This window comes from Ascidiella aspersa, chromosome 4 (genome assembly GCF_963924565.1).
Source record: "Ascidiella aspersa chromosome 4, kaAscAspe10.2, whole genome shotgun sequence".
NCBI lineage: Eukaryota > Metazoa > Chordata > Ascidiacea > Phlebobranchia > Ascidiidae > Ascidiella > Ascidiella aspersa.
Window position 1 is genome coordinate 29,141,716 of NC_139450.1, and position 27,323 is coordinate 29,169,038.

The window sequence follows — 27,323 nt, forward strand, 5'->3', positions numbered from 1 at the left end:
TTAAAATAGCTAGTTTAACAATTAAATGCAACTGGACTTTTTACCTCTGAGGCAAATTTGGCCTTGAAAACCTAAAAATAATTACTATTGAACGTTTCAGTTTCACTTATTTTAATTGTTTAAGCACGGCAACAATGTCATTCGGTTTCAGATCGGAAAGCGATACCTTTATCGAAATATCGGGTATCGGTATCGGAATACCATGTCCAGTATCAGACATTTCTAAATGGCATAATATTTGTTACATTTTCTACTGTCATAAACATTGCACGACGTGACGCATAACAATTTTGCAGTTTTACTTTTAACTTTAAACTTTTGGAACAGTATTAATTTAATCTTTGGTAGAGTGTGCATGGGAAAGATAAGTTGATTTTTTCAAGTGTTTCTGTTGGTCAAAAATTGTATAAAAAAAGTCACGCTTTATAAGGTCATGCACGTATTGCACGGCAATCTGTATGTTTTGCCTATTTTAACATGTCCATGCAAAAGTTCTGCGAATCTATATAAAACGACGAATGCCTCTCACATAAACATATTATAATGTGTTTACGGAATTGGTAATTTCCCCAGAAAACTTCATGCAAGTTCGTTTGTCGTTTGTCAACAAAGTTACAACTACTAAGAACGTAAAAACTTTGGTTTGTGTAAATATTGTGTAAAAAAACACCAGTTTGTTAAAATAAACAAAGTTTTTTGAGCAAATAAATCCTCGCGTATTTATTATACTGCGCCAAATAAATTAGCTTTTTGACAAAAATGTTCAAAAAACGCAAGGGAAACAGTGACGCGGTATTACCAATTCGACCGTCGCCACCGACTGACGAAGAAATTGCTCAAGACATACTAAATGCAGATGACAGTGATGTTGTCTTTACCACTGTCCTTAAAGAAGAAGGTGAGTTCTAGTGGAACCTAATTAAATTATGCAAAACTCGGAAAATTAAATCTAATAACTACCACCACCCCAACGCTAACCCTAACCCAGTGGTTTTCAACCAGGGTGCCATTTCTAATGCTTAAGGGTGCCGAGAGATATTTCATAATTAATCTTTAAGAAACTGATTTGTGCTCAACTCTTACAACTTTTTTTCAAACTCTTACAACTTTTTGTAAGATTTTAAATCAAAATATAACATCCTACGCTGTGTAAAGTTGATGTGTGTTGTTCCAGATCCATTTATTGTGACATTCTAGCGAATTACCTACGGAAATATTTTGTAGCTGTGCCACAAGCCATAAAATGTTGATAACCACTACCCTAACCTAAATCAATATATATTCACGTAAATTGATGCAAGCATAAAAGAGGGATTCAAGTTAAAAAGTCGCTTCCAAATACTATAAGGTAGACCGGTGGTTTCAACCTGGGGGTAGCGAAGGTTATCTTGTTGGTCTCCCTGCACTGTTTGTCAAGTGAAAAATTTACCTTTACTCCTCTTTTCAACCAATTAAAGAACAAGAGGGGGTTGCGTAGGTTTTTGAACTCTGACAAGGGGGTTACAACAACAAAAAAGTTTTGAACCACTTCTATAGACCAATGATAGCAATATTGACTTTGAAATCCATATAAAAGTTGTAAACTTATTCCTAATATACTCAGCATACGACTATGTGGTTAATCGTTTATACTGACATTTAAATGTTTATTGTAATTGTTCAGCATAGATTGATTTTGTCCTATTTCATTTACTTAATAAATGATTGGTGTGGTATAACAGTTTTTTTAATTTTATGCAAACAACAAACATCCAGCTATTCCTATTTTTATTTACTTAATCTAAAGGGATTTAAACAAAAAACCTTATAGTAGACAATAGACATTTGTATTGTAAAATATGTAAAGAGCGAAGACTAGCAAACAGTTAGTATTAAACCAGCGCCAAAAGTACAATTTTATATTATGTTGCTGACGGTGCATATTTTGTGTGCCTAATATATTTTCCACTTTTGCCTAAAATTAATTAAACTAAGTTAAAAACTAAAAAAAATTAGGCTTGGAATCCTACTACATTTTTATCTGATATTGCTAACAATATCTTAATTTGGAGCTCGTTAGGGTGGGTCAAGTATTGGTATTATAGTTATTCTCCCAATTTGAGTTTTGACAACTTGTTTTGTTACTGTGACAAAGAAGTGGTGAGATTCTAGACCAGCACCGAAAAATACTGATTTTTATTTATACAGATGAGTTCTACGATGCAGCAGAAGGGGCAGATTTGTGGGATGATGATCTAGAATTTGTTGATGCAGTTGAAGAAACAGAGGAAAACATTCAACAAAAATTTGAAAAGGTAATATTTAATAAGATGATTTTTAAAAGAATTTCAAATGCACTTCTGTAGCCCTGTGTAAAAATGTGCTTTTATGTTGGTCTATAAATAGTATGGCTCACTGTAAGATGCACTCTTTTATTTAAACCTTAAAATCAATCTTTCTTTCTCACATACTAAGCATTTAAGGCCTGGAGGTCTAAACCGGTCATGTTCAAATGGAGGATCGCGATCCGGTTCCTGATCTTTTCAGTCTTTTGTGCGGATCTTCTAATGTAGTCTTGTAAACATAAACATTCTACAGTGTCTTACATGAATACCTATTGTCAGTGTTGATGAATTTTGTAAAATATCAAGCATAGAACGAGACTCCCAAATGCTAATCTTTGTATGGTTTGAGGATATCAGTTAGCGACAGAAAGCCCCAATTCAATGCTATCGTAAGACCTCAAGTCTAAAACAGGGGTCGGCAACCCACGGCCCGGATGCGCTTGCCCATGTAATTCATTCAGTCAGCCGCCTCTTTGACAAACTAGATACGAGTCCATTTCAAATACCTTTTGACTATTTTAACTAAAAAAAGACCCCTGGTCCAAACCAACTCATAATTTTTCTCACTGAAACAATCTTGGTGTTATAGCACACTTCACTTTTGACTCTTGCAAAGTTATCAATATTTTGTAGGGTACATTTACATAAAAAAGCACCATAAAAATTAAAGCATGTATAATATGTTTACTATTCGCATTTGGTGGATCATAATGTTGTCAGGTTTGGCTGTGGTGGATCATGGCAGAAATCATTTGAACACCCCTGGTCTAAACTGTTTAACTTTTGTTGCTTATATTTACTTTAATCGCACATTCTTGCCAAATTTTGAAAAAATCTGTCAGAAATGTGAACGATTAAATGACTAATTTGAACCACTTGACTAATGTTTCTGTATATATAATGCACAAAAATTGGGGGTTTGCAAAACTGTCCTAAACAAATTATTATTGTCCGTATTAGTTTTTGTCAGGTGGACATTTTTACTGACAAAAGATAGTTAGGAGTAAAAATACAAAATTATATTTTTTCAGTTATGTAAAATGTAGCATATTATGTATATTTGCATATATCATGCTGAGCCAGATAAAGATTGGGGTACAAAAAATAAATTGACATCTTGCTCCTAAAACCTAACTAGTTTTTGACGATGTTTGAAAAAATGGTTCAAAAGATGCTTGCTTGCTTAACATTAACCACTTTATGCTACCTAAATCTTCTCCTATATTGGATTTAAAATTAATTTTGTCACACTCTCACCACATTCTCAAACCATTCATATTTTTTCTGCTTTACGTAATAAGAATATCAAAGCCCATACCGAAGTTTGAACATTTCTTTGAAAATAAATAAAGACCTATTCGAAACGTTCAAAATGATACCTATACTTCTGTATGGGCTTTGATATTCTTATTATTACGTCTTTCTACAACCTCCAACCATTATGCTCCAAAGTTTATTTTCTGCTTTAGATTTGCACTTTTCTGCAAATGAACAAGACCCTGATTGCCAAACAAGATCTCATGAGAGTGGCTTGCACTAACCTCCAGGTGACATGTGAGGAAATAAATGACGAAGCTACCAAACTTGAGATGAAATTAAAAGACAAGAAAGAGGCGGTTGAACTTAAAGAAGTGCCGTCAGAACATTTGTGACTGTGTGTAGAATATGCAATAATGCTTAACAAATACTATTTAATGAATGTTGGTGAAAGACTTTGCTATGGAGCACCTGATCAGCGCAAATTTTGGGAGATATTGACTGTTTGTTTCTTTACATAAGCCGAGCTAAGTCAAAAGAGAAAGTAAAAATTTTAAAATATATGTATTCTTTCTATTGCCTCCGGTCAGCCTGTTAAGAAGCACTGGTTTAGGGAAAAGAGTGAAATGAGGCTATTTACCATGTATTTTTCTTAATAACCTGTTATTTATGTTATTGTGCCCTCAGTGTGACAGGGGTCTTCTTATTCAGCAATGTAGGTTATTTTATGGTAAACAAATGTGAGCTAATCCTTTTAACAACAAAAATGTTTTTAAAGCAAATATCAACATAATGTGTGTTGTGTTGCATATATTGCCCTTGTAACAAGCGACGTGAAACTTTCGACTTTGTTCAGAATTTAGCAATCTCATGAGTCTGGCTAGTATTAGTTTTAAGTTTCAACTTTACAATATACTGTTAGTATTAGATAAAACGCTAGTTTTTAATATTTATTAACAAGATACAAGATTGTTTGGAGATATTTGTTGCATTAAATCGTCGGTTTAGTTATCCACGTTGCGTTTTCTGTTTACCGAACACAGAAATGTGCAATACAAACTTTGTTTATTGTGTTAATTAGCAGCTAATATACAGTGCACAAACAACACATAATGTATGGCAGTCAGCTGATTACAATCAATTTATAACATTTATAGATTTGCGAAATAAAACAAAATTAAAACTTCTTGTATCTAACAATTTCTGTAAAAACACCACATTTCCAAACTACAAATTTACAAATACTGGGAATTGAAAAGTAAACAGACTTAACTTCCTGGGTAAAACCTCGATATACACGATTTAAACTTCACAATGCTAATTGTGCGAATTACTTTCTAAAATCCAAAAATAAATTTGTTTTCACAATGACGATTTCATCGATAAAAAAGACGACCATAAAATTGTATAAAAAATATATGAAAGCAACAAGATATCACAATCTAATTAGAAAGTAACACTTAAAAATACAAAATTCGATTAGGGTAGCAAAAGCAGCTAATCTACAAAACAGCTTATTTACATATATCTAAATGTTTGATAACAGCAATACACAGCGGCCAAAAGTGAACTTAAAACAATAGTGACGAATGAGCAGCACTCCAGACTTTAGACAGCATCACAAATCACCTAAAAATATAAAAAAGTTTTTTGTCTTGTGAAATAACGAAACTATTTTTAGAACTTTGATGTGTATCTTTTGTTAGAAAGTAGGATATCGGTTGATTAAGTTGCTAAACTCTATACAAAACAATAGGAATAAAAAAAGTACTAGATGGGAAAAACAGACACCACAGCTAAGCATTAAGGTATATGAATTAAATTACTTAATTTAACAGAAATCTTATTTTTATAGAAATGATGGTCAGTAGTTAGTTAAAGCAAGTGCGTTGAAAGGACTAAACCAGTGGTTCTCAACCTTTTTGCCTTGAAGGGTCTATCCATTTCGATTCTCTTAAACTGTCTATCTAAAATTTTAGTTATGATGTCTCCCAGTGGAATGCTATGTTTAAGTCAAGAAAAAAATAGACAACTATGCAAATAAACCACAAAGCATATTTCAATTTCAAAATTTGTCAATCACCACCTTAAAGCTTCGATAAACCCTTTAGGGTCCACAGACCCCAGTTGAGAACCGGTGGACTAACACTCAAAACTTACAATACGCAATTTATCTTGAAACAACTGGATCTTATTTTATCATACCTGTAATGGTGTTTGCTTGTTTGGGTTAATACAACTAAACTGTTTTCAGGCTTAATGTTGTTATTTTTAACTGCACACACACAAACTCACACAAACAAACACACAAAAGTGATTGAATTAAAAATACCTTGTCAGAAATGACGAAGGTTAAGCGTCTCTTTTATGTGTTGTGTCCGTATCTGTGTTCACAACAAAATAAGTCAGCTGCTAAACTAAAACCAACCACCCATACACTACATGTTAAAATGACATCTACCATGCTTCGAGGTATGTGTTAGTTAGGTAAAAAGGGTTGGTATTTTGTGCTTAAGCTTAGGGTCTTAATTGCAACCTATCACATCAATTGGGTATTTGTTGTGTATTTACAAATTATTTAGGCACAATTTGTGTTTATGATTTGACTACATTGTTTAAGTTGCATTTATTGGGGATTTTTACTCTAATCGTGCAAAATTAAGGTTATAGTTTGTTATATGCAAGTGTTTAAAATGATTTCATTTGTATTGCACCTAACAAAAAGTAATTATTTGAAAAACTTATTTTGTTTAAGGTTTTGGGCCAGATGTACATTTGATTATACAAACAGTGAAGTTTGTAACGATATATACTAAATGTATTAATTAATTTTGAAAGGGTGAGAGGGTTTCACAATATTGTAAAATATGTTGCAAACAAAAAATCACAAGAACTAATATTTGAAGAACTTAATCAGCATTGTAGAATCAAAAGTTGGTGAGCCCTTTGACACCCAAGGAAACATCTTACGCATCCAAATCAAAGTAACGATTAAGTCAGTTAACTTGGTCACTTAAAAATGACTGTTAATATTTTCCATTAGACATTGGAGAATGCCCACAAACCAGTTGACACCTCCACCGGTCACCGAATGCAGATCACTACCGCACAGCAAAGTTTTGTGGCTGTAAATTTAGTGGGCAACACATGCAATGTGATGTTGGGTCATGCATTTCGAAAACTATGTCACACAGATACTAAAAAACGCGTGCAAAGCGATAGGTTTTCGCCAGCTTACCGCCTCTGGTTTGCCCTTTTGTTGTGCTCCTTTAGGTTCTTCATCCAGTCGTTGTTTTGACTGGTAGGCGGTCGCTTCGAAGGCGGGGGATTTTTTGCCATCAGCTTGGACGGAAAAAGCTGCTGGCGTTGCGGCTGAAACGAAGAAATTGCGGAGGTGTAACTGGGTATGACTTTGTTGCTGCTTAACTCACTGTAGTAGGGTTAGTTTGACTATGCGGGAAAGCCACATGATTTTTTCTATGAATAGTTTTTTTCAATAAACTTTATAAAGAAAACCTTAAAAGTATTCTTACACATTTAAATCTGCTGACGTTACGGCTATATCGAAGACACGTGTAACTGAAGCTTTGTCGTGCTATATCGTGATTAGTACCAGAAGTATACGTGGATCGTTCAGCATTGCAGTCAGTGAGACTTGCGTTTTGAGGAATTTTAGCTATATGGCCCATGGTTGTTCAGTTGATATTAATGGCGCTTTAAAATAACAAGGGCGGGGTCAGATGAAAGCCCTACCTAATTTTACTGCATGGGAAGATGCAATATTTGCAAGATGATCAATGTTGGTCCTAAGTGCATTGTCCATGGACGAAGTTCTCAAAAATTAAATTCAATGACATTAAAAGAAAAAATGGAATCACTACAGACACAAAAATTACTCCTGGGTTTTAACTTATTTAAATACGAAACGGTTGAGTGGGTGATAAAGTTCGATGATGTTCTTGCAACTTAAATTTATAGGTTGTAAAAACGGTTAAACAAAGGCTATTCCTAAAAAGCTTATCGCACAATTCAATTAAGAGACATTTATAGATTTAAGGAATTGTGTAAAGTTGTTCCAAATAGCATTAGGATCATATTCAAAAATCAATCGTCAATAAATGGAGAAAGCTTGACCTTCAAAGTTTTTATTTCAAGAGTGACACAAAAAGTTATCCACTATTTGCCGGTAATCATAAAACGGGCATTCCGAAAATGCTTAAACAGATTTGAGGTTAGTACACAATTATTCTTTATTGATTGACTACTTACTTGTTCAAAATCGCTATTGTAGGAGGTTGCTCTTTTGACTACCCGCTCATACTCGTTGATGTCAAACTCCTTTTCTTTTCTGAAGAGAAAAATAAGTGTGAAGAAAAAAAAGAAGTCCTGCGGCCGTCAGGTCAATAGAAAAAAATCAAAGTTTTATGATTTGCCTGATTTGAACAAGATGAGTTGGAAGAAATATATTGTTGTTGTCAGAAATTGTATCGATTGTAAAATTGTTTCGACAAATATATTCTAATAAATGTGGCAACGTTTTGATGACCTATTTATGTAATCTTCTTTAGGGTAATGAACTTGCCACTCAGTCAAAAATAGATAAATCGCTAGCAGTCAAACAATTAAGAAATATACAACGCAATACGGAGGCCACAGGTTTCAAATGGCCGCTGCTGCACAAAAATGTAACGAGAAGGTATGAGAAATGCGTCGTGCTTGTTGATCATTGTATTCCATACGAAAGGTGCGGTAATGGTGTGCTATATACATTAGGGCGGGTCGCGAAATAACTTTCTAACAAATAGGTATAAGGCCATAAAAAATGACATTCACTTGAAAACTATAGATTAACCATAACCTAAAATTCCGCATTTTTACCTGATTTTTCCGATTTTCGGCCAAAATTCAACTCGATTTCCTAACACCAATAAATGTTCAAATGAGCTTAAATGTTGTACAACGGTTTTAGGTGTCTATCTATCAAAATCCAGATGAGGCAGGTGGGCTATAACTTTAATTGTTTGTGTATTGTGACTCGACAGGCATAGCACCATCGCCATTTTTACAATCATGGGCGATACACGATCGTCGATCGTGTTAACGAGGAAAGTAACTTAAGGTTATATAAATAGAAAGTGCGGGCGAAAATAAAAAACAAAACACTTGGGAGCATAATGGTTGGAGGTTTTGTTTAGACGCAGTAGGCAGTGTTGTAATGACATGTAAATGACTTGACTTGACTTAAGTATTTTGGGCACAATAACTCGACTTGACTAAGTCTTTCGGACATATGACTTGAATTGACTTAAGTCGTTTGTAGTAATTACTCGGTTTGAAAAAAAGTGTTGTCATTAAGCATTTTTTTTATACAATTCTGCTATTTATCTCAATATGTGCAAGTAAAAGTATTAGCTACTATATTTCGCTTTTTGTTATATTTTAGTTGAGTTATTGTTCATAATTGAACGAGTTTACCAATTGTATTACTTTAATGTTTAATTTTTATGACACTGACTGGACTTGAAATTGACTTGCTATAATTATGACTTGACTGGGCCTTTTTTAAATGACTTGTTTACAACCATGGTAGCAAGAATATTAATTTTGAACGTTTTGTACATCTTTTAAATCATTTTCAACGTTGAAAAATATAAAGAGTAAAAGACATATTCGAAACGTTTCAAAAACTCTTCTTTTGAAACTCACTTAGGAACCCATCTAGGATCGTTGACCCAAGCTCTCCTGTGCGATGAGGGAGGGTCGTCGTGAGCTCTTCTCCTCCTGTACTCCTCCACCCACTCCGGCTCATCCCCTCTCCCTCCTCCTCCTCTTGGATGTTGATGGGAGGAGCGCGGATAGTTGGGATCTTCCCTTGGATGCTGCTTGTAGGGACTCACTTGGTGGTTGTAGCTGCGTTTATAGGAATGACTTGAAGTGGGCCACAAGACTATTTTCATTGGGCCATAGAGCTATTTGAAAATATTGCAACTAAATATGTTATGTTTTACGAAAATAGCTGTTGGCATATTTAAAACTATAATAGGAGCGAGGCGATTTTTTGGCTATTTGTAAACTATATACGTAAAGGTAAAATCTCACGACATATGTTTGTTTCGCTTCGCAGTTAGTACGACAGTTTACTTTAAATTCAGTTTGTTGTCATCGAGATGTTTAATTCCAATCTAAAAATGAGCCGGAACTAAAAAGGATTATTTGGATGTTGTTAGAATCAATGTATCTATTGAAATTGAAATTGTCCGACTATGTGGGCGTAAATTGGGATTACAAAAAGAAACGGCACATAGTGGGCCACAAACTGTTTTATAAAAAAAAATTAGGCCACGGAATAAAAACGTTTGGAAACCACTGTTTGCTGCATAGTCAAATAAAGTCGAGCTAAACTAAAAAATAAAATCGAGCTTGGTGCTTGTAGGGCTCCGTTGTTGAATGCAGCTGCGTTTAAAGCAGTTGTTCTTAACCTTTTATGGCTTATGGTACCCATCAGAAATAATAAATAGATTGCGGCAACCCTATACGATTTTTCTGTGTGTAATTCACTAGAATGCCACAATAAACGGAACTGGAACCACACACAGTAACTCTTCGCCCCCATGCTCCCGTTTAAAAAAATGGCAGAACATCAAACGGTATCTTAATTTATAAAAAAATATAAACTTAAATAAGACCGCTTTAGTCTCAACAGAGAAACACTTTTCGGGTAAATCTTGCATCTACTTTTCCATAAATGATCATTTTTGTCCTTGATCAAAAGTGTTCTTTAGAATATTAAAAAGAAGAAGTAATTGAATGTAATATGTTTTTTTATATTTACCGAATCTTCGTGAAATGTTAAAACAAAAACCAAACTGTCTGCTATTCAGCTTGTCTTTATATTTCATTCTCAAATCGTCAAACAAGCAATATTGATTTAAATTCACTCACTGTAACAACCCGCTCTGTTCATTATACAATGAAATGCATAATGTGAAACCATAGAGAGCTTATCCCAGTTTTTACGTTCACCTTTTTTAATTTTCAACTTTTTTTATTTAATAGACATCATGGCAACATCATGGCATGCTTAGTGTATATGAATTGTTACCGTTCAGATTTTCTCGCTCGTGAATCGCGATCAATGTCATCTCTGCTTCTTCTCTCCGGACTCATGATCCTTTCACGTGATCGTGAGCGACCTCTTTGAGGGCTGAGATTTCTTTCACGTGATCGTGAGCGACCTCTTCTGCGATCGGGACTCGCCAGTCGATCACGTGACTGCGATCTTCCTCTATCACGACGACCGGGACTCAAATCGCGATCACGTGAGCGTGATCTCGCCCGTGACCGACCTCGATCACGAGAATTTCTTGGTAAAAAATTGATAGATGAACAATATAAAATGCTTGGTTGTATGTATAAAATATAATAAGAGTATTTAAATCCTTTAATATTTGTTAAATCACTGGTGATTAATGTCTATATATTATATTTGCTATGAAAAACTTTAAAAGGAAAAAATACAAAGTTATGCCAATTACAAGTAAAACGGTGCAATGTTGCAATCTTTTATTATTCGTTATTTACTATGAAAAACTCCGGTATTTTCCAATTGAAAGTAAAATGGTGCAATCCTTCATTATTCATTTATTAAAAAATCACAAAAACGTAAAAAAATCTCCCTAATGAAAATCCGTTAACTGCGGCCTACAACAGTAAAACGCAAAAAGGAATCTGTCAAGTGTAGACAGAACTACAAAAACGTTTATATTCTTACCTTCCTCTATCATTTGAATCAGAGTCACTGTTTCTTCGTCCAGTTGCAGTTGAAGATGATTTCAACGAAGTTCGAGTGCTCCTTTCGTCTGGAGATCGCCTTAATAAATGTTGAAAAACAAATGTGTATAATTTTTATTTTGAAACACTTTCAACTTTAAACTGACCCTAAACAAGTTACAAAGTTTGGGATGCAACATAGCGTTTTTTTACCAGTATGTAAGTTTTTTAGCAACTTTACATAAGTCGTTCTCAACCGGTGGTAAATCTTCCTGTTTTGTTTAACAATTTTCCTGGCATTTCAAGTTTTTCTCTTTGTAAAATCGAATCACCTTATTATCTGGAATTGCCTTGTTGTCTCTAGCGTTAGAGCATTTTTTTAAATTTATATTTATGGATAAAAAACTTGCTTAGTTAGAGCAAATGGGATTTTTGAAACCAAGTGTTACGCAACGACACTAGGCTACCAAACGGTTTTACGGCTTTATTTTTCAACAACAGTGGATATGCCACCAAAAAGTTTGATCATTACTTTACATGATGACTTATCCGCACTTTGATGCTTGTAAAGTCATGGAAATCGTAAAAAACAGTCTTACTTTTCTTAACTAAACAAAGAATATTAAGTTTAAGAGCAGCGTAAGTTTTAGTTGTAAGTATAGCAAATCGAGAAAAAACTACCACTTTTTTCACTAAAACTTGGTGACGGACCTGTCAGTGTGTTTTGGCTTGTTCCTGTTGTAAATGTCCGTGTTTTCGTCTTTTCTTGCAGGCTGACTGTGGCTGATCTTGTTCAGGTTTTTGTCGGCCACGGTCTCCGGCTTCCTTGGGGGCGACTTAACGGGTGAGGGGTTGCGCTTTTGAAATCCCGAAAGCGCCTTGAATGCTTTTTCCTGCTTCTTGGCGGCGGTTTTCCAAGCGTTGTCGCGGGCCGATTTAAATTGTCCGAGGAGGTCTGTGAAATATTTTTCGGGTATTTTACGTGGCCGTGTTTTTTTTCGTAAAATATTTAAGATTGTATTACATGAATTTTCAACTTTGGATTGTGATGAGTTAGATGTGCATTGGGTGCAGCTTGATACAAGGTTTTACATAATACAACCTTTGAGTATTATATTATTCAACAAAAAGCAAACACCAGGTGGAACATACTCTATTACCAAATATAGAATTGTTAAATTTCGGTAATTTGGCAGAATGCGAGGCTTGGTTTACAATAAAAAAAAACTTTCAAACAAGAATAAAATTGTTTTTTTTTTTTGTTTTTTTTTAATTTTCTAGAGATATAAAAGTTAAAAAATATTGGCAAAGTAGAAACTTATCTTTCGATACCATTTCGATTATGGCAAAAATGCGTGGTGTAAGATTAAAAAGAAACTTCAACAGCTAAAAGTTACCAGTTCATTACAAAGTATTGAAAGCGAAACCTATTCAAAAAGCACACTGAAGAATACATAATCTTGTTTTCTGCACTATTGATAAAAAATTCCATGCAAAGAGGACAGGGTTTAATGAACGAAAAATTACTTCATTAATTTTCGAAAGCTAATTGTTAGTGCAAAATTAGTCTATCATGCATATAAATTGAGAGCTTATTTTCAAATCGAACCTGATGTTAATTTGTCTTTTTGTTTTCCACTGTTGGCTGAACCTTGTGACAAAAAATGGTGTCAATGTGAATAGTATCGGTCAGTATGCAGGTGTGCACGACAAAGACATAGCCACAGTCCAAAAAAATATATATTCATGAACAGACATCACAACAAAACGTAAGTTTAGCATTCATGGTAATGTACAAGACAAATTTAGCTTCTGCACAACGTAACATGCAAACGTGTATTGACCTGTGAAAATTGACATTTTCAAACAATTGATATTACAAAATTGTTTAAAGTTCAATGTAACAAATTTAATGTGAGCATTACAAAACATTCAAGAGTAGTTCTTTTTAGGATCTAAAAACATCACACCATACATCCATATTCGTGCAAATTAGGTGAAAAGGAATAAGCTCTACCTGTGTACGTCGGCGGTTTCTGCTTATCGCCCTCCACACTTTCCTGGATGTCTGGCAAAGGATGAGCAGTAGGTCGCTTGTTGGCGTCCGGGGCGGGCACTTTAAACACAAGTTTGCTGGAACCTGGGTTTGGTTTATTCTCTGCTGAAACTCTGTGGCGTGGGTCGTCTAAACAAAGAGCAACAATGCGTTGTGTTAAAAAACTGCATAGAGATTAGGATCAAATAAGATTTTAAAGACCTTTGGTTTTTTCTCGACTCGCTCCTCACTGAGCCAATGTAGCTCAGTTGGTCGAGCGACAGTCCCGGTATGACCGGAGGTCGTGAGTTCGAACCTCACTGCAGGCTACTTTTTGCCCTGCTTGTATCATTCATCGACAGAATCGATGAGTCTGCGGTGGCTTTCGGTGTACTAATTATACGTAAGCCGTAATCGTTGGTCAAAAAGCAGCTTCAGAAGGGCTAGAACACAGTTGTAAACACACTATGTGTGCGTATGTTTCATTGAAAAATAATAAAGATGCAGATTATGGGTATCTGGTAATATCCGTACGTATCCTAAACTACACCGAATTCATCGCAGACTAACATAATCTGTCGATCAATTATGCAAACAAAACAGACTAGAAAAACAACTAGCCTGCAGTGAGGTTCGAACTTACGAGGACGGTCGCTTTACCGAGTTCGAGTCGAGAAACAACGTACGCCAATGCTTGCTACATTATGGTAGTACAAGAAATTTTACATTGAAGGACAGTGCCATATCCGGGAAAGATACACACACATATAAGTTCAACAACACGCGCGTCGTTGACAATCTTTAGGTACAAATTGTGCATCGTTAACTTCAGGCGAAAAACTTTAGCAAGACATATGTGTGATTGATTTAGGAAGAATCAAGTTTTGCCTATCAGTAGCGCAGTTTCTTATACTGGACTACGCTAAATTACAAGCACGTCTTTCGCCACCTGCAATACTAAACGAAAATCGTTTTCCAGGGTGTTATTATGCCACGATTAGCGCAACATCTGCACCAAGCAGTTTTCCAAGTAAGCTAAAATACAAGCTGCGGTTGAGACAAAATAAGTTGCTCAATTGCACACTAAACACGTGGTCTTAGAATGCTAATTGTTTTTCTAACAACGACAATAACAATGTTCATATGAAGTTTTTATACATTACACGTTAAACGAAAAAAAATTGTCTTACTTTGCTGAGGCTTGTTGGGCTTAGCTGGATTGTGTGAGGAATGTGTTGGCTTTGATTTTCCCTGCCAAAAAAACAAAACTAATTAATAAATTTAAAACAAGGACAAAATGTAAAAGAAGCAAACTTATGAAAAATCAAAATGTATGACAAGTACAATTGTAGATGCATAATAATTAAAAATGTTTAAAGAAACGTGCTTAGCTCCAAGAAACAATATATATTCATTTAATTTTAGGCAAACTTTAGCAATACAATTGGTACCACTGATAAAAAATTAAAACCTTTCAAACAACGAAATTAAAACCTTTCAAACAACATAAAGGTTTAATTCTTTTTATATGTTGCTTTGATGAATCATTTGTGAGTGAGTTGTAAATAGCATAAACTTCATAGTCAAAGAGCTAGATGCAAATACCCCAAGGGTATATGTGGCCAGAAGATGCTACGTCAATTGGGCACTTAAGCTGGTTCTGAACTTCTGATTATATTGTTTGTCGTGTGTTACAAACCAACACAAGATTATATACTTTATGTGTATTTGTTGCTTTGCCTACATATTTGTTTTTAATTGATTATTGATAGAAAAAATTCTTTTTTATCTAATGTGCATAATGTTCTAAAAACGTAAATCAATTGTTAGATAAGGTAAGAATAATAACGGACAACAATTTAACAATGTTGATTGATTTTTTCTAGCATCTGGGTAAACAACACATAACATGTATGGTGCTTGCCAAACCTTTTTTTTTTGCTTAAATTGCAACAACCGAGCTAATATACCCTATGTTATCTAACAAACCTGGGTTGTTTTTTCTGGAGTGTTGTTCTGTTGAATGGTGATGGGTGAACGTCGGACCTTTCGAAGATCATTCGGGGTCACCGTAATCTCATAATTTTCACTGTCAGCGCCTTCTACAAAATAAAAAAGTGGTTATCACCAACAAGTTAAATGCCAATAGGATAACAACAAACGTTGTGGAATTTTAAGTTTTCAAGGATTGGATATTTTTCCATCTGTAAATTGAACACAATGTACAATGCATTGAAAATATTAATCCCAGTTGAATTTTAATAAACACAATAACTTAAAAAGTAACCATTCTAGATCCACAATAATATCCTAACTTTATGCAGACATTATGCATAGCAAAAAAACTTAAATTCTTAGACAATTTTTTCTTCACCTTCCACTAGTGTGTTAGCACTGGTGGCTCTGCTCGGAGGTTTTCGAGTTGACGCTCTTGCTTTCGCCACTCGGAGGCGGTCTTTAGAGTGGTCATGGCTGAGTGGCTCCTGTTCGTTGTTGTCCCAGTCGTATAGGTCTTGGGCCGTTTCTTCAGGTGGTGGCTAGACACGCATTTAAAAAATTTACATACATCGGCAACTGTAACAACGTTTTAAGCGATACATTACAAATACTGAACAAGTCGCTGTTTCTTAAAAATATTTAGCTGCTGTTTTAAGTTAATTCCACCAGAATATTAAATGTAGTGCCCTTTTTTCGAAAAAGTACCGAAATTTTAGATAAAATAAGCATGCAAATTGTAGTTAAATTTTATAAGCATGCAGGCATTGCATTATGTTACACAAAAAATACTATTTTTTGGCTATATTGTAGTTATTTGTACTTAAAAAATTAAAAACAAATAACATTACACAATTAAAAAATGCATAACATCAACTTTTCATGCAAAACACCAAAATCTCACATTACTAAAACACCAGAAACGAAAATTAAGAAATCTTTTAAAAAGTTATTAAACCAGGTCTTATTAAGTCTTCAAAAAAAATTTAGCTTGTGTGAAAATTGTACCTCGTTTCTCCGTAGAGAATTTCTTTTAGGCTTGTTTGGTGGGATGGACCGTCCCTAGAGGAGAAACATGACTGGTAATTGATTTTGCAGATTTGCCGCAAAAGAAGCATCATTCTATTAGGCCAGAGGTTCCCAACCTGTGGTATGCGTACCACTATAAAGGTTTTTCAGGTGGTACGCAAGTAGTTTCTGTTTTATCAACTAAAACCTGGAATCACCACTTTATATTTTTTTTATCAACTTTTGTTCCCCCAAGCCTAGTCTTATTGTTAAATAACTATCGTTTCCTATCATTACGATCTTCAAAATACAGGGCATTTGTCAACAAGGAGCACAGTTGCTTTAAAAAGACATACAACATTGTGGGACAGTAGGCATTAATTATGTCAAACGATTGCTCTTGATAGATATCCTCTACTGTTTTATAAGTTAAGCTACAAATTGCGTTGAATAATGCTAGTTGTAAGCTATTTTTAGTAGACCAATATTATTATTCTGATTAAAATACAATTCAATCGAATTAGCTGTTCTGCATGAAGTGGTTCGCGTGGCAGTACAGAGCATCCAAGTGGTATGATATCGTAAAAAGTTGGGAACCCCTGTATTAAGCAGCATTTTTTGCAAAATACAACAAATTTTACAACACCATGCAAGCATGCAAATTTTGCATGCCTAATATTTACAAATAATTTGCAGTTTCAAAGCGACAGTCGAGCATTTAGCAAATAGAAACTCACCTGCTGTGTGCGGTTTGGCATGTTTTGGTCGAAACGGTCTTCGTTTAAGCCATCACCAGGCTGGCGACTGTAACTAAACAATTTTGTAAATGTAAAATGACTCAAGTAAACAGGCAGTCATCAAGTGACATATATAACACACATTTTGATAAGTTCCCATGCATGTCGAAGTAGTGCAAATCAAACTGGAGTCAATAGCCAATGTACGTTAAGTAACAGATCTGCTGTTTACACAAAATATTGCTTTAAATTCAACCAACACTCAAGTAAAAAGTTTCTTTTGTTATTAGGGCTTTTTATTTCATCTTTTACTTTTTATCTCAGGTTATTTTTGCAGTTTGTTTTATTTTTAACTTGTAATTTGACAAAAAAAAAACATCTTACTAAACAAATAACAACAGGTTCAATAAACAGCTCAATCAAGAGAATATCCCTGAAATACTATTTTTGAACACTTAAGAAGAAACACAACTAAACCTAAAGCCTTTATTTCCAATTTGTAATGTGACAAGAAAAACATTTTACAAAAAAATACCAACAAAATAATAAACTGCTCAATGAGGAGAATGTCTCTGAAATACTATTTTGAACATTAAAAAACTAAACCTAAAGCTTCTTCCAATTAAACATTAATTAGTTAAACTGAAAAAAAAAATGGAAAACCACCACCAACCTGTTCTCCTGTCTAGCCCCAGCTGGATGTTGCCTCACATGCCCATCTTGTCTTTGGTTCATTTGTTGATTTGAACCCCATTTCTTCGGTGGGTTCTGGGGCTGAGGAGGGGGGGTCGGGGCATCTACGTCGACCCCCTCAGAACTGTCGTCGTCGTCCTCATCAACGGGGTCGAAAGGATGCCGGGGCACTTTGGGGGGCACCAGGCCCCGATTGTTGTCTCGGCCAGGAGGGGGCTGCCTGGTTTGATACTGGGTGCGGTTTTCCTGCTAGTTATAATTAGTTAGTATATTTTGCTGAACAAAAATCAAATTTATTAGCTTTTGTAAGTTATAATATCAAAAACCAAAGACATAGAGATAAAATTCACTCTAAATTGTTTGTTTAAACCAGGGGTGTCAGACAAGCGGCACGAATGCCACATATGGCACGCGACCTAATAAAAAATGGCATGCAATCCCTCCCCAAAAAATACTAAAATTGTTATTTAGCCAATTGCCGAAAAAGCTCAATTTGTTATTCAGCCAATTGCCAGAAAATACCAAGTTTGTTATACAGCCAATTGTCATTGTTTGTTCACAATATAAAACAATCGGCAATCACACAACCAACAATTACTTTTGATATAGTAACATTATACTGTGTGGAGGCTAGCATTCACATAATTATATAGCTTGGTGTGAAGAAACAAAAGTCAGCTCACCGAGAGACACTTTGATGTAGTGATGCGCATTTCTACTAGACAGTTTTTTTGTTTAAATAAACGTTCTTATTTTTGGTAAAAAAGCGCTTTTATGATTAAAAAGAATTGGTTCGGTTACAAAACTTTGGCACGGGAAGAAGTTATAAGATAAAAATTGGCACACCAGCATGTTTGAGTTGGACACCCCTGGTTTAGATCAAAACTTATATGGTACCGCACCTTTCTTTATGTAGAATTGCAATAAAGTAACGCGGTTTATTTAAGCTTTTAACTTTCTGGTGTACTGAAAGTTTAGGTTAGGTAATGTTTCAGAAAAATTCTAACAAAACAACAAGGCCAACCTCATTTAGAAAGACTGAAAAATTTAGGGGTTATTAAGGAATATTTGTAAAACTATAATAAATATTTATGTTTATTAAAATGGTACTCAAATACATATAAATTTAAAATAAAAACAGCATAAAATTTTGAAAAGAGATATAATGTAGATTTCAGTTGATTTCATACTAGGTGTTAATTTCAAGAAAAAACTATTTAAAAGTGATGCCCAGTGTACGCAAAGTACAGAGGGATAATTTTTTTTTAAATTATACAGAATATCATGAATTTATAACAAAAAAATTAAACTTTTAATCCCCAGCATACAGATTAATTTAAGTAAGTATTATTTTTAACTGTACCTGGGAGTATGACTGATGAGCTTGGTTGTCATTGTTGTAACGAGGTTGATTGACAATCTGAGGTGGAGGCTCTGGCCATTCATTTTCATCAGGCTGCACTGGGGGTTTGGGCATTACCGCCTTGCGCCCTCCAACAGCATCTGGAGTTTGTTTGCTGTAGGACTGATAGCTGCGTGAAACTATGCTCGGTACGTAGTTGCTGTTTTCGTCCGAGTCAGGACTTTGTTGTCTCTGAGTTTGAGACTGGTTGAACCTCTCCGATGGCTCTTGCTGTCGCTGTTGAAAGCGAACTTGTCTAGTATCTACCTGCGAAGGGGAGGCATCATGGTGTTGCTGGGGTAAATTGGCTTTGTTACTTGGGGGCTGTAACCTCCGGTCGTCCTGGGCGGGGGGTAAATATGTCACAGAACCACTGATGCTTATCGGTTTTGAGTACGTATCTGGAGGCCGAACATCCCTTGGAGCTGGGGGAGCGTAACTAGGGGAGCGAGTGTCCCTGGCAGGTTCGTTGTAAGTCTGCCGCGACCTTTCCTCATCTTGCTGTCTTACTCTTGCAGGTTCAGCCCGTCTCTGGTCATAGCTCGGTTGCGGGGACCTGGCATCTCTTTGGGGGTATGACATCTCTTTTGGCGGCGGGGGTCTTTGATCAATAGGTGGCTGGTAATAATCCTGTGGGCATTGAGCTTCATCGTTTGGGTAATACCCGTGTTGATTGTCCTGCTGTGTATAGGATTTCCTATCCCTTGGGGGTTGTTCGTATTGTGATTTGGCCTGGGCTGGGTGACGGTCATTTTCAGGGAAATACCCACTATTTCGGTTGTCAGGTCTTTGCATAGGCGGCTTTTGGGGCTCTCTGGCCAATTGGGGTGAACGGGAACCTTGACGAGACTGTGGGGGTGGGTACTCTTGGCCCCTTCTTTCACCCTGGTTGTACAAATGCTGCTCCTGGGACTGATACGGGGGCGATTTTGCCCCATAACTCCGGGGCCCATAGTCGTTGTTGCCATTGGGTGGGTAACTTTGGGGTTTGTTAGGGGTGGTATCTCGGGGTTGCTCGTACTGAGGCTGGTCCTGATTGTAACGTCGGTCCTCTGGTGACCTTCTCTGCGGCTGATGGGAATTATCATCTGAATGGCAAATTCATAGAATAAAAAAAATAATTTTTTTAATACCTATTAAAAAACACAAATATGTTGAAATGCTAAGCAAAAATAAAACACATTATTTAATTACAAAAACACATGACACAATTAAACATGCAACACAATTTAAATAAGGATCCTTAACCATTTCTAGACAAAGCAATCTCTAAAAATGTCAGTTTAAAAGAAACAGTTACTAAAATCTAAGATATTAGATCAATCTTTGGAAAATACATGCATAGTTTATGAAAGACAAACTAATAGCCATTAAAGACAAGGTAATTATCCCAACAGTTAAAAATCTTCTTGCATGCTTACTCATATATATATTTGCAGAACGGTTAGCAAAATAAAAATGATACCAAGATTAATCACTGAGTTCTCCAATTTGTTTTTTGCACTTCATTATACTGTTGTACTGTTCAAAATAGGGCTCAACCAAAATTGTATCAATGTATAAATCACCAACTTACATATATTTTCACAATTATTTAAACATGCAGAAACGGTTTTCTATTTCGGCTGAATATTCTGCAAATGTCTTTTAATTGACCAGTCTTTATCATATTAAATTATTTTTTATCATTTTGGCGGAATCTTTTGCAAATGTCTTTTAATTGACCCATCTTTATAATATTTATTAATTTTCTCTTTTGGCATTTTAGATTTGGTATGACAATCCATTTGTGGTGTGACCATGATCAATCACAAGTACCAAACTGCTATAAAAATAGTGCAAGGCAAAATACCTTGAGAAGTAGTGCTATGTGTGAGTAGTCAGTGTAAGTTTGCAAAACCAACACGCAAACAACCCAGGGTTAATTGCAATGATTGACAAACAAAGTTGCCAACTTAAAACATGCACTGATTGCAAACAGGATTTACATTGCCATGACGGCCGGTAGTTCTCATATCTGGCGTTTGCTTGCGGAGAAAATGGACGCTCGTCGTAATACTCTTGCCGCTGATCGACTTTGGAAAAGAGTGGTACAAACACAGATTAGAATGCTTTTTTGCTTTTTGTATTCTTTTACCACTCTTGTAGCTTTTTGCTTTTAAGTTTTTCTTTTTTGGTGTAAGAATAACAAACTTTAAAATCAAGTATTGATTTGTTTTGAAGCTGGCACCAGAAGAGCATTCACCGTTTATAAATTTTCATTTGAACAATGAAACTTAAGTTTGTCAGATATGCTCTGTTCAAGCAAAACTCACAGTCACAAAACATGTATTACAGCAACAAGCTTCAAAATTAAATCGGGCAAAACACAGATAAAAATCATGCATTTACCTCGGTGAGAGGGGCTGTATGGGGGCTGGTCCCTCTTTTCGCCGTCAAATCGCACACCCACAACCATTGGGGGTTCCCCAGAGTAGCTGTTGCGGTTTTCAGGAAGGGGATTCACCTGTAGTCGATCCAGATTGTTCATACTCCTGCTAACGCCATGTGGGTCGTGGTGAGGCTGCCTGAAGTGCTGTTGCGGGAGCATTGGGGGCTGGCGGTCCCCATCGGAAAGCACCCTCTGCCTTGGGGGTGGGGCATTGTTGTTGATTGGGGTCTTGTACTGGTTTCCTCCATATGAAGCTGTTGGTTTTGGCATAGGTATTGGGGCAGCTGGTTTGTCAAAAAGACTCTTCACCGACTGTACGCTCTATTAAAAAAAGATAGTCTAAATTACAAGGTGAAGGTGGTGTTGATTTTTAACAAATGAAAATTTAGTGTTCAGCTTTGACTTGAGATAGAGTCATGAGAGTTGTACAGATGTAAGGTCAATAAAACAAAGGAGTAAAACGGCTGTGTTTTTCTAATAAACATATTCCATCAGATTTATAGGTAGAGCATTACATTATAGAAACAAAGTAAAAAATATTGTTAAAACTATACAGACTCATTGCAGCAAACCGCCATTGCTGTAACTCAGGACAAATATCAATTTTTCCAAGTTGTTTCTTTCTTTCATTGCTATAACCTTTACTATCTATGTTTTTATATGTCCACTACAGTTAAATATATATATATTTACAATATAAACCAAAACGAAGTTAACACTCTACTTGTCAACAAAGCCGTTTTAGCTGTTCCAATGTTAAAAAGCAGCATCATGATGAAAGACTTAGTACCTTAACATGCGATTGATCCACCCCGGTGTCTCTTTTGTGATCGCTGGGATGGTATCGTTGATCAAACTTAGCCGGAGGCGGCGGCTTTTGAAGGGTCCAGTGTCTTTTGATCTCTTGCTGATGGAAGATCTGTTGCTTTTTATCCCCATGACCCTGGTCCCATCTGTCCCCGCGATCTGGGTAGGACGACTGTTGGTCTGGGTAAGATTGGGGCCCAGGGGGTTGGTAGCCCTGGGGTGGTCGCCCATCGAACGAGGGCTCTGTGTATGTCGAAGCAGAACCGTAGCCACTGCTGTCTTCACGGTAACCGTCATGTCGGTCACGATTATCTTGCTTCCCACGCACTGGTTGTTGTTGTTGCCTGTCAGATATAAGTAAACTCAAAAGGAATGAAAAGTCTATTTAAACTAGTGATGTTTACGAGTTGACTTAATAAATTGACCATGTTATATGATGCTAATATATTGGATAGACCAGCGGTTCTCAACCAGTGGGCCATGGCTCACCGGTGGGTCATAAGAACATTTAAGGTGGATCACAGACCAATTTAAAAAAGCTAGATTTAGTTTCATTTGTGTCACTGTATTTAATTTTACAGCAATAATGGCTTGGGAAGCAATTAAAAAGAAATGTAAATTTATTGTTCAGCCGCAAGTATCTCACTAATGCACGGTTGAATAAATAATCTGTTTTGAAATATGGTGTTTTGTTCTAAATCTATTTTACATTTTTTTCTAAATTTTTTTTGCAACGTAAATGGGCCACTAAAGAAAAAAGGTTGAGAACCACCGATAGACAGTATCAAGAAGTGTTGTGATGACTCAGGTCAATTACTTGCCTAAATGCACTAAGTCACTGTTTGACTTGATTTAAGTCTTTTAGACAAATGATTTAACTTCACTTAAGTATTTTGGACTTGGGTTGCAATGAAGTGTTTTTATTAATATTTTTTTTTTATAAAATTTGGTTATTTATCTTACTTTTCGCACATAAAACAATATGCTTGCTGTATGTTATGTATATTGATCACATTCACGCAAGTTTATTAAATTAATGTTTACTTTCTATAAAAAGGACTTGTCTTGAAATTTATTCAAAAATACTTTACTTTGACTTTAGTATTTCACAAATGACCTAACTGGTACTTATACAAAATTAATTGTTTACAACACTGGTAACAATTAGTATTATGCTTTACATAATAACATATAGAAAAAGTTTTAATAGAGAAACTTAAACAGAAATCATGAATGTCTAAACGTTTAGAGTAGCAAACCCTGAGAGAAGTCACACAATACCTGTCATAAGGCTGTTCAGGATACCTCTGGTTATGGTCAAAGTTCCGAGAGTCCCTCTGTTGTTGATAATGAGGACTCGTGGGTTGAGGAAATGACTGTTCAATAATCGGGGCAAGTGGCTGGGTTTACAAGAAAAAGATACTATTTATACAACAAATATAGTAGATAAATGGTAGCCTGTATTTTATACGTTTACCAGTAAGGGTAGCGTAGATATGTAGATAGTGTAGTGCTTGTTTTTTCAGTTCATTAACTCAGTTTTATGTAGCCAAAGGTTTTTACATTTGTAAAGTTGCTTAAACATATTTTAAACTTAGGTCAGTCGCTGTATTTTAATTAATTGGCAAAGGTTTTAAATTCGATTGAAAGGGCATTGCAAGACTTTTCAACTAAAAAAAAAAATGCAAATGTTTTCAAAAAGAAAAAACGTCTTTTGACAGTTAAAGCTAATATTTTTAAATTAAATGAACTAAATTAACTACAAGTTTTATTTAACTAGAATCTTCATGGAATGCTTTAGATCAGTCAACAGAGCTAGCTGCAGCATAACCCTTCTTTGTTTACCATTTGTACATATGAAACAAAAGCAAATCAAAAATATTGCCTCAGCAAAACTTAATCAAGCCGAAACCTCTTGAGTGTTCCATAGTTGATTTAGGCAGATTTTAATGTGATTCAACAAACCTTTTTGCTCACAGCCTTGACTATCAAAGATAATTGCATTAATAAAAATTCAAACCGCTGTAACTAAAAAAAGGCGCCTAGATTGAAAAACAAAAAGTATTATTCAGGAAAAATGTCAAAAACATGCAACAAACTAACCCTTGTCGGACTTCTTTGTTCCTCTTGCCTGTATTGCATTGGTTGTTGATTACCAGATGCACTCCTTTGGTCTGAGGGGGGTGGAGCAAGTTGCCTGGGTGCGATGTTGTTTACATTGTCAGGTCGGCCAACTTTTGCCACAATGCCAAAAACAGCCGTGTTACCTCCGCGACTCGTTGGCTGCAAATATCGAAAAATTAAAAACATGTGAACTTGTGAATCTACTTAACTGAGGGGATGTCGGATACTTGACATTCTATTTAAAATCAATTCTAAAGTTTTGGAGAAAAAGTATACTGATCCATTCCAAAACCAAATGACATCATGAGTATGCACAAACAAGTAAAATAGATAAAATTAAAACATTTTAAAGCAAATTGTTTTCCAAAGCATTAGGCCAAAGTTTGATTTAGCGTTTAGTATCCACCAGTTGTTATCCTAATTTGATTTTTAATTTATCTTTTTATGACTATGTCATATTATAAGTCATGGCATTGGCCCGATTTTGATGTCAAACATCCCTACTCCACATGTTGCTTTCAAAAAGACAAGCTAAGAATACCACATTGTTCTGCTTATATTTATAGTCTTAAAATAAAAAAGATAAAAATATCCCAGAAAAATAACCGGACATTTTTAAATAAGCACACATCTAAAGCACAGTAGAAATCCAATCACATATATGCAGAACACAAATAATTTAGAAAGTTTAAATTTTTTAACTTACGGCTGATTGTGCGAGGACTTGAGGCCTTGAAGGTTGGTTGTTGTTTTCAAGAGATGGGGCTGGCCGCATTTGGGGTGGAGGGGGGTTATGGCTGTTTACAGGGGGAGGCGGGTGACGTGAGGTGGGGGATGGTGGATTATATTGCTGCCTGTTGTCCCTGCACAAAAGTATTTGTTACATGGTAGTGTAATTCTCGATATAAAACCAGTATGTAAACTATAAGATGCTGTTTGCTTTCAAAATCTGTAGTAAATACCATATTGATGCCTTTTTAAAAGCACTTTTATAGTATTCTGGTAGCGGTACAAAAAAAGACTGGTGGACAGAACAGCATTTAATAACTTCCTGATTACTTCCCCTATTACCAAGATAATACATAGTAGTTAACAAATATTAAAAAACTTACTTATTTATTAGCATATATAGCATAAACCAGCAGTTTTTCAGTTTTATCTATCGTTTAGTTTGACGACAATATACTTATTTAACAAAAAAATGTATAAAACTATTTTTTTTCTAATAAAAAAATGCATTTTATATTTGACTGTTGGTGTATAATAACTACAATTATAGTGTATATATATATATATATATATACAGTTTATTATAGTGCATATTGTCTGTTCTCTTTTAACTACTTAAGAAAATCCTTACCTTTGATATTGATTTCTGTTATAATCTGAATTGCTTCGGGCATAATCATTGTTTGGGCTGGTGGTGTACCTTTGGTCATACTGAGAATCTCTTGGTGGTTCATGATTTAAGTTTTGCTGGAAAAATGCAAATATAAGCAAAGTAAAAAAAACAAACTAAATAGATAGTTGGTATAGGGTACCTTGGAAAGGCTAAACATAACAAACCATTTTACTAAGAAATAACTAACCAAAAATGACTCTTAAGTAAAGGTTTAAGATAAAAAATTTCGAGGCCTGATTACATTCCAGTTGCTTCCTGCCAAAGATGTTTTGTTTGGAATGCTTGGCTAAAACCCCATGTCATATTAAAAATATACCATTTCTGGTGTACTTTTTGCAGAATTTTAGTATAGGCTCACGGCAAAAAAGTTTTAGTCAGAAATGTTTGGTGGCTACGAATTATGGAATGCAGTTGGGTGCCATCATGCCATGGCACTTAAATTATTTAAATACATGCTTTTGTACTGTAAAAGATAATTTAATTCAGAAAGCAAAAAACACAATCTTTTCAAAGTATGGGCATGTTATAGCTTGGACTAGAGTTTTCAGTTATTTTTTATTCGCCTAATATGTCACCTCATAACTTGCTGCATTCCTTTGAGGTAGATTATCTTGAGGATAGGATTGGTAGTCTTTTCTGGGCGGCTGCCCATAAGCATCTCTATGATAGTTGTCTCGTTCCCAGTCAGATTGATGGGGCACCGGCTGATTATCTCTATAACCAGAGTCGTTGCGGTAATCGTTTGACCTTAATTGTTCGTTTGGTCTTGGCTGTTCATATTGTGGCCTTCTTTCGACCGGTTCGTTATAGGAAGGCTGTGGAGGTGCGTTGTACTGATTTCTTCCGTAATCTTGCCTGTAGTTTTCATCCTGGGTAGGAGCGTTATAGTTCTGTCTATTATTCCGATTGTCGTAATGTTGTTGTTCTTGTTCAAAAGGCTGCTGACCATGCTGCTGTGATGGACGCTGGTCACTCCAGGAGCCCCTGTTGTTGTTATCATTGTAAGGTTGCTGACCACGGTATTGCTCGGCCCCGTAGGGCTGCTGCTGATGCTGGGGCGGACCGCCGTAGTATTGCACCTGATTGGCCATTTACACTTTCTTATAAGAGGGTTTACTGGTTTTTAAAACATCTTTGAGAGGGAAATCATCTACAGAAAGTATATTTTAAAACAAAACTACTTTTTCTAAAATTAACAGAATTAAAAAGCGTTTTTTTTTCTTTTATAGTCTGCCTATTGTGTTTGAAATGCTTGTTCACATCAGATAAATACAAAAAATAAATCTTGGTAATTTTCCATTTTTTTAATTAAGCAAAACAGTTTACATAATAAAAAGC

The 27,323-nt window shown here is 35.5% G+C and overlaps 2 protein-coding genes across 2 annotated transcripts; one reads left to right on the forward strand and one right to left on the reverse strand.

The window, feature by feature from the left end:
- The first annotated feature begins 614 nt into the window (after positions 1-614).
- On the forward strand, positions 615-4,652 carry LOC146157358 (uncharacterized). The gene is made up of 3 exons (XM_083387481.1): positions 615-898; positions 2,188-2,294; positions 3,794-4,652. Exons 1-3 carry the CDS (start codon positions 760-762, stop codon positions 3,974-3,976), a joined length of 429 nt encoding a protein of 142 aa, XP_083243607.1. The 5' UTR covers positions 615-759; the 3' UTR covers positions 3,977-4,652.
- On the reverse strand, positions 4,559-27,076 carry LOC146157359 (uncharacterized). Its single transcript, XM_083388185.1, has 24 exons — positions 26,561-27,076; positions 25,944-26,059; positions 25,290-25,446; positions 24,563-24,742; positions 23,741-23,859; positions 22,443-22,803; positions 21,613-21,973; positions 21,210-21,296; positions 19,183-20,309; positions 17,800-18,068; positions 17,127-17,199; positions 16,390-16,443; positions 15,761-15,923; positions 15,376-15,488; positions 14,577-14,637; positions 13,369-13,536; positions 12,961-13,002; positions 12,063-12,306; positions 11,353-11,451; positions 10,684-10,944; positions 9,288-9,491; positions 7,851-7,929; positions 6,820-6,953; positions 4,559-5,210 (listed from the first exon to the last, which is right to left on the reverse strand). The coding sequence occupies exons 1-24, from the start codon at positions 27,074-27,076 to the stop codon at positions 5,207-5,209; spliced, it is 4,992 nt and encodes a 1,663-aa protein (XP_083244311.1). The 3' UTR covers positions 4,559-5,206.
- Positions 27,077-27,323: the final 247 nt, after the last annotated feature.

Coding starts and splice junctions, on each gene's coding strand:
- LOC146157358 (XM_083387481.1), top strand. CDS start 760: ATGTTCAAAAAACGCAAGGGAAACAGTGACGCGGTATTACCAATTCGA. Junction 899..2,187: donor CACTGTCCTTAAAGAAGAAG/GTGAGTTCTAGT, acceptor TTATTTATACAG/ATGAGTTCTACGATGCAGCA. Junction 2,295..3,793: donor TTCAACAAAAATTTGAAAAG/GTAATATTTAAT, acceptor TTTCTGCTTTAG/ATTTGCACTTTTCTGCAAAT.
- LOC146157359 (XM_083388185.1), bottom strand. CDS start 27,076: ATGGCCAATCAGGTGCAATACTACGGCGGTCCGCCCCAGCATCAGCAG. Junction 26,060..26,560: donor GGAATGCAGCAAGTTATGAG/GTGACATATTAG, acceptor GCATTTTTCCAG/CAAAACTTAAATCATGAACC. Junction 13,537..14,576: donor GCCCAACAAGCCTCAGCAAA/GTAAGACAATTT, acceptor CTCTTTGTTTAG/ACGACCCACGCCACAGAGTT.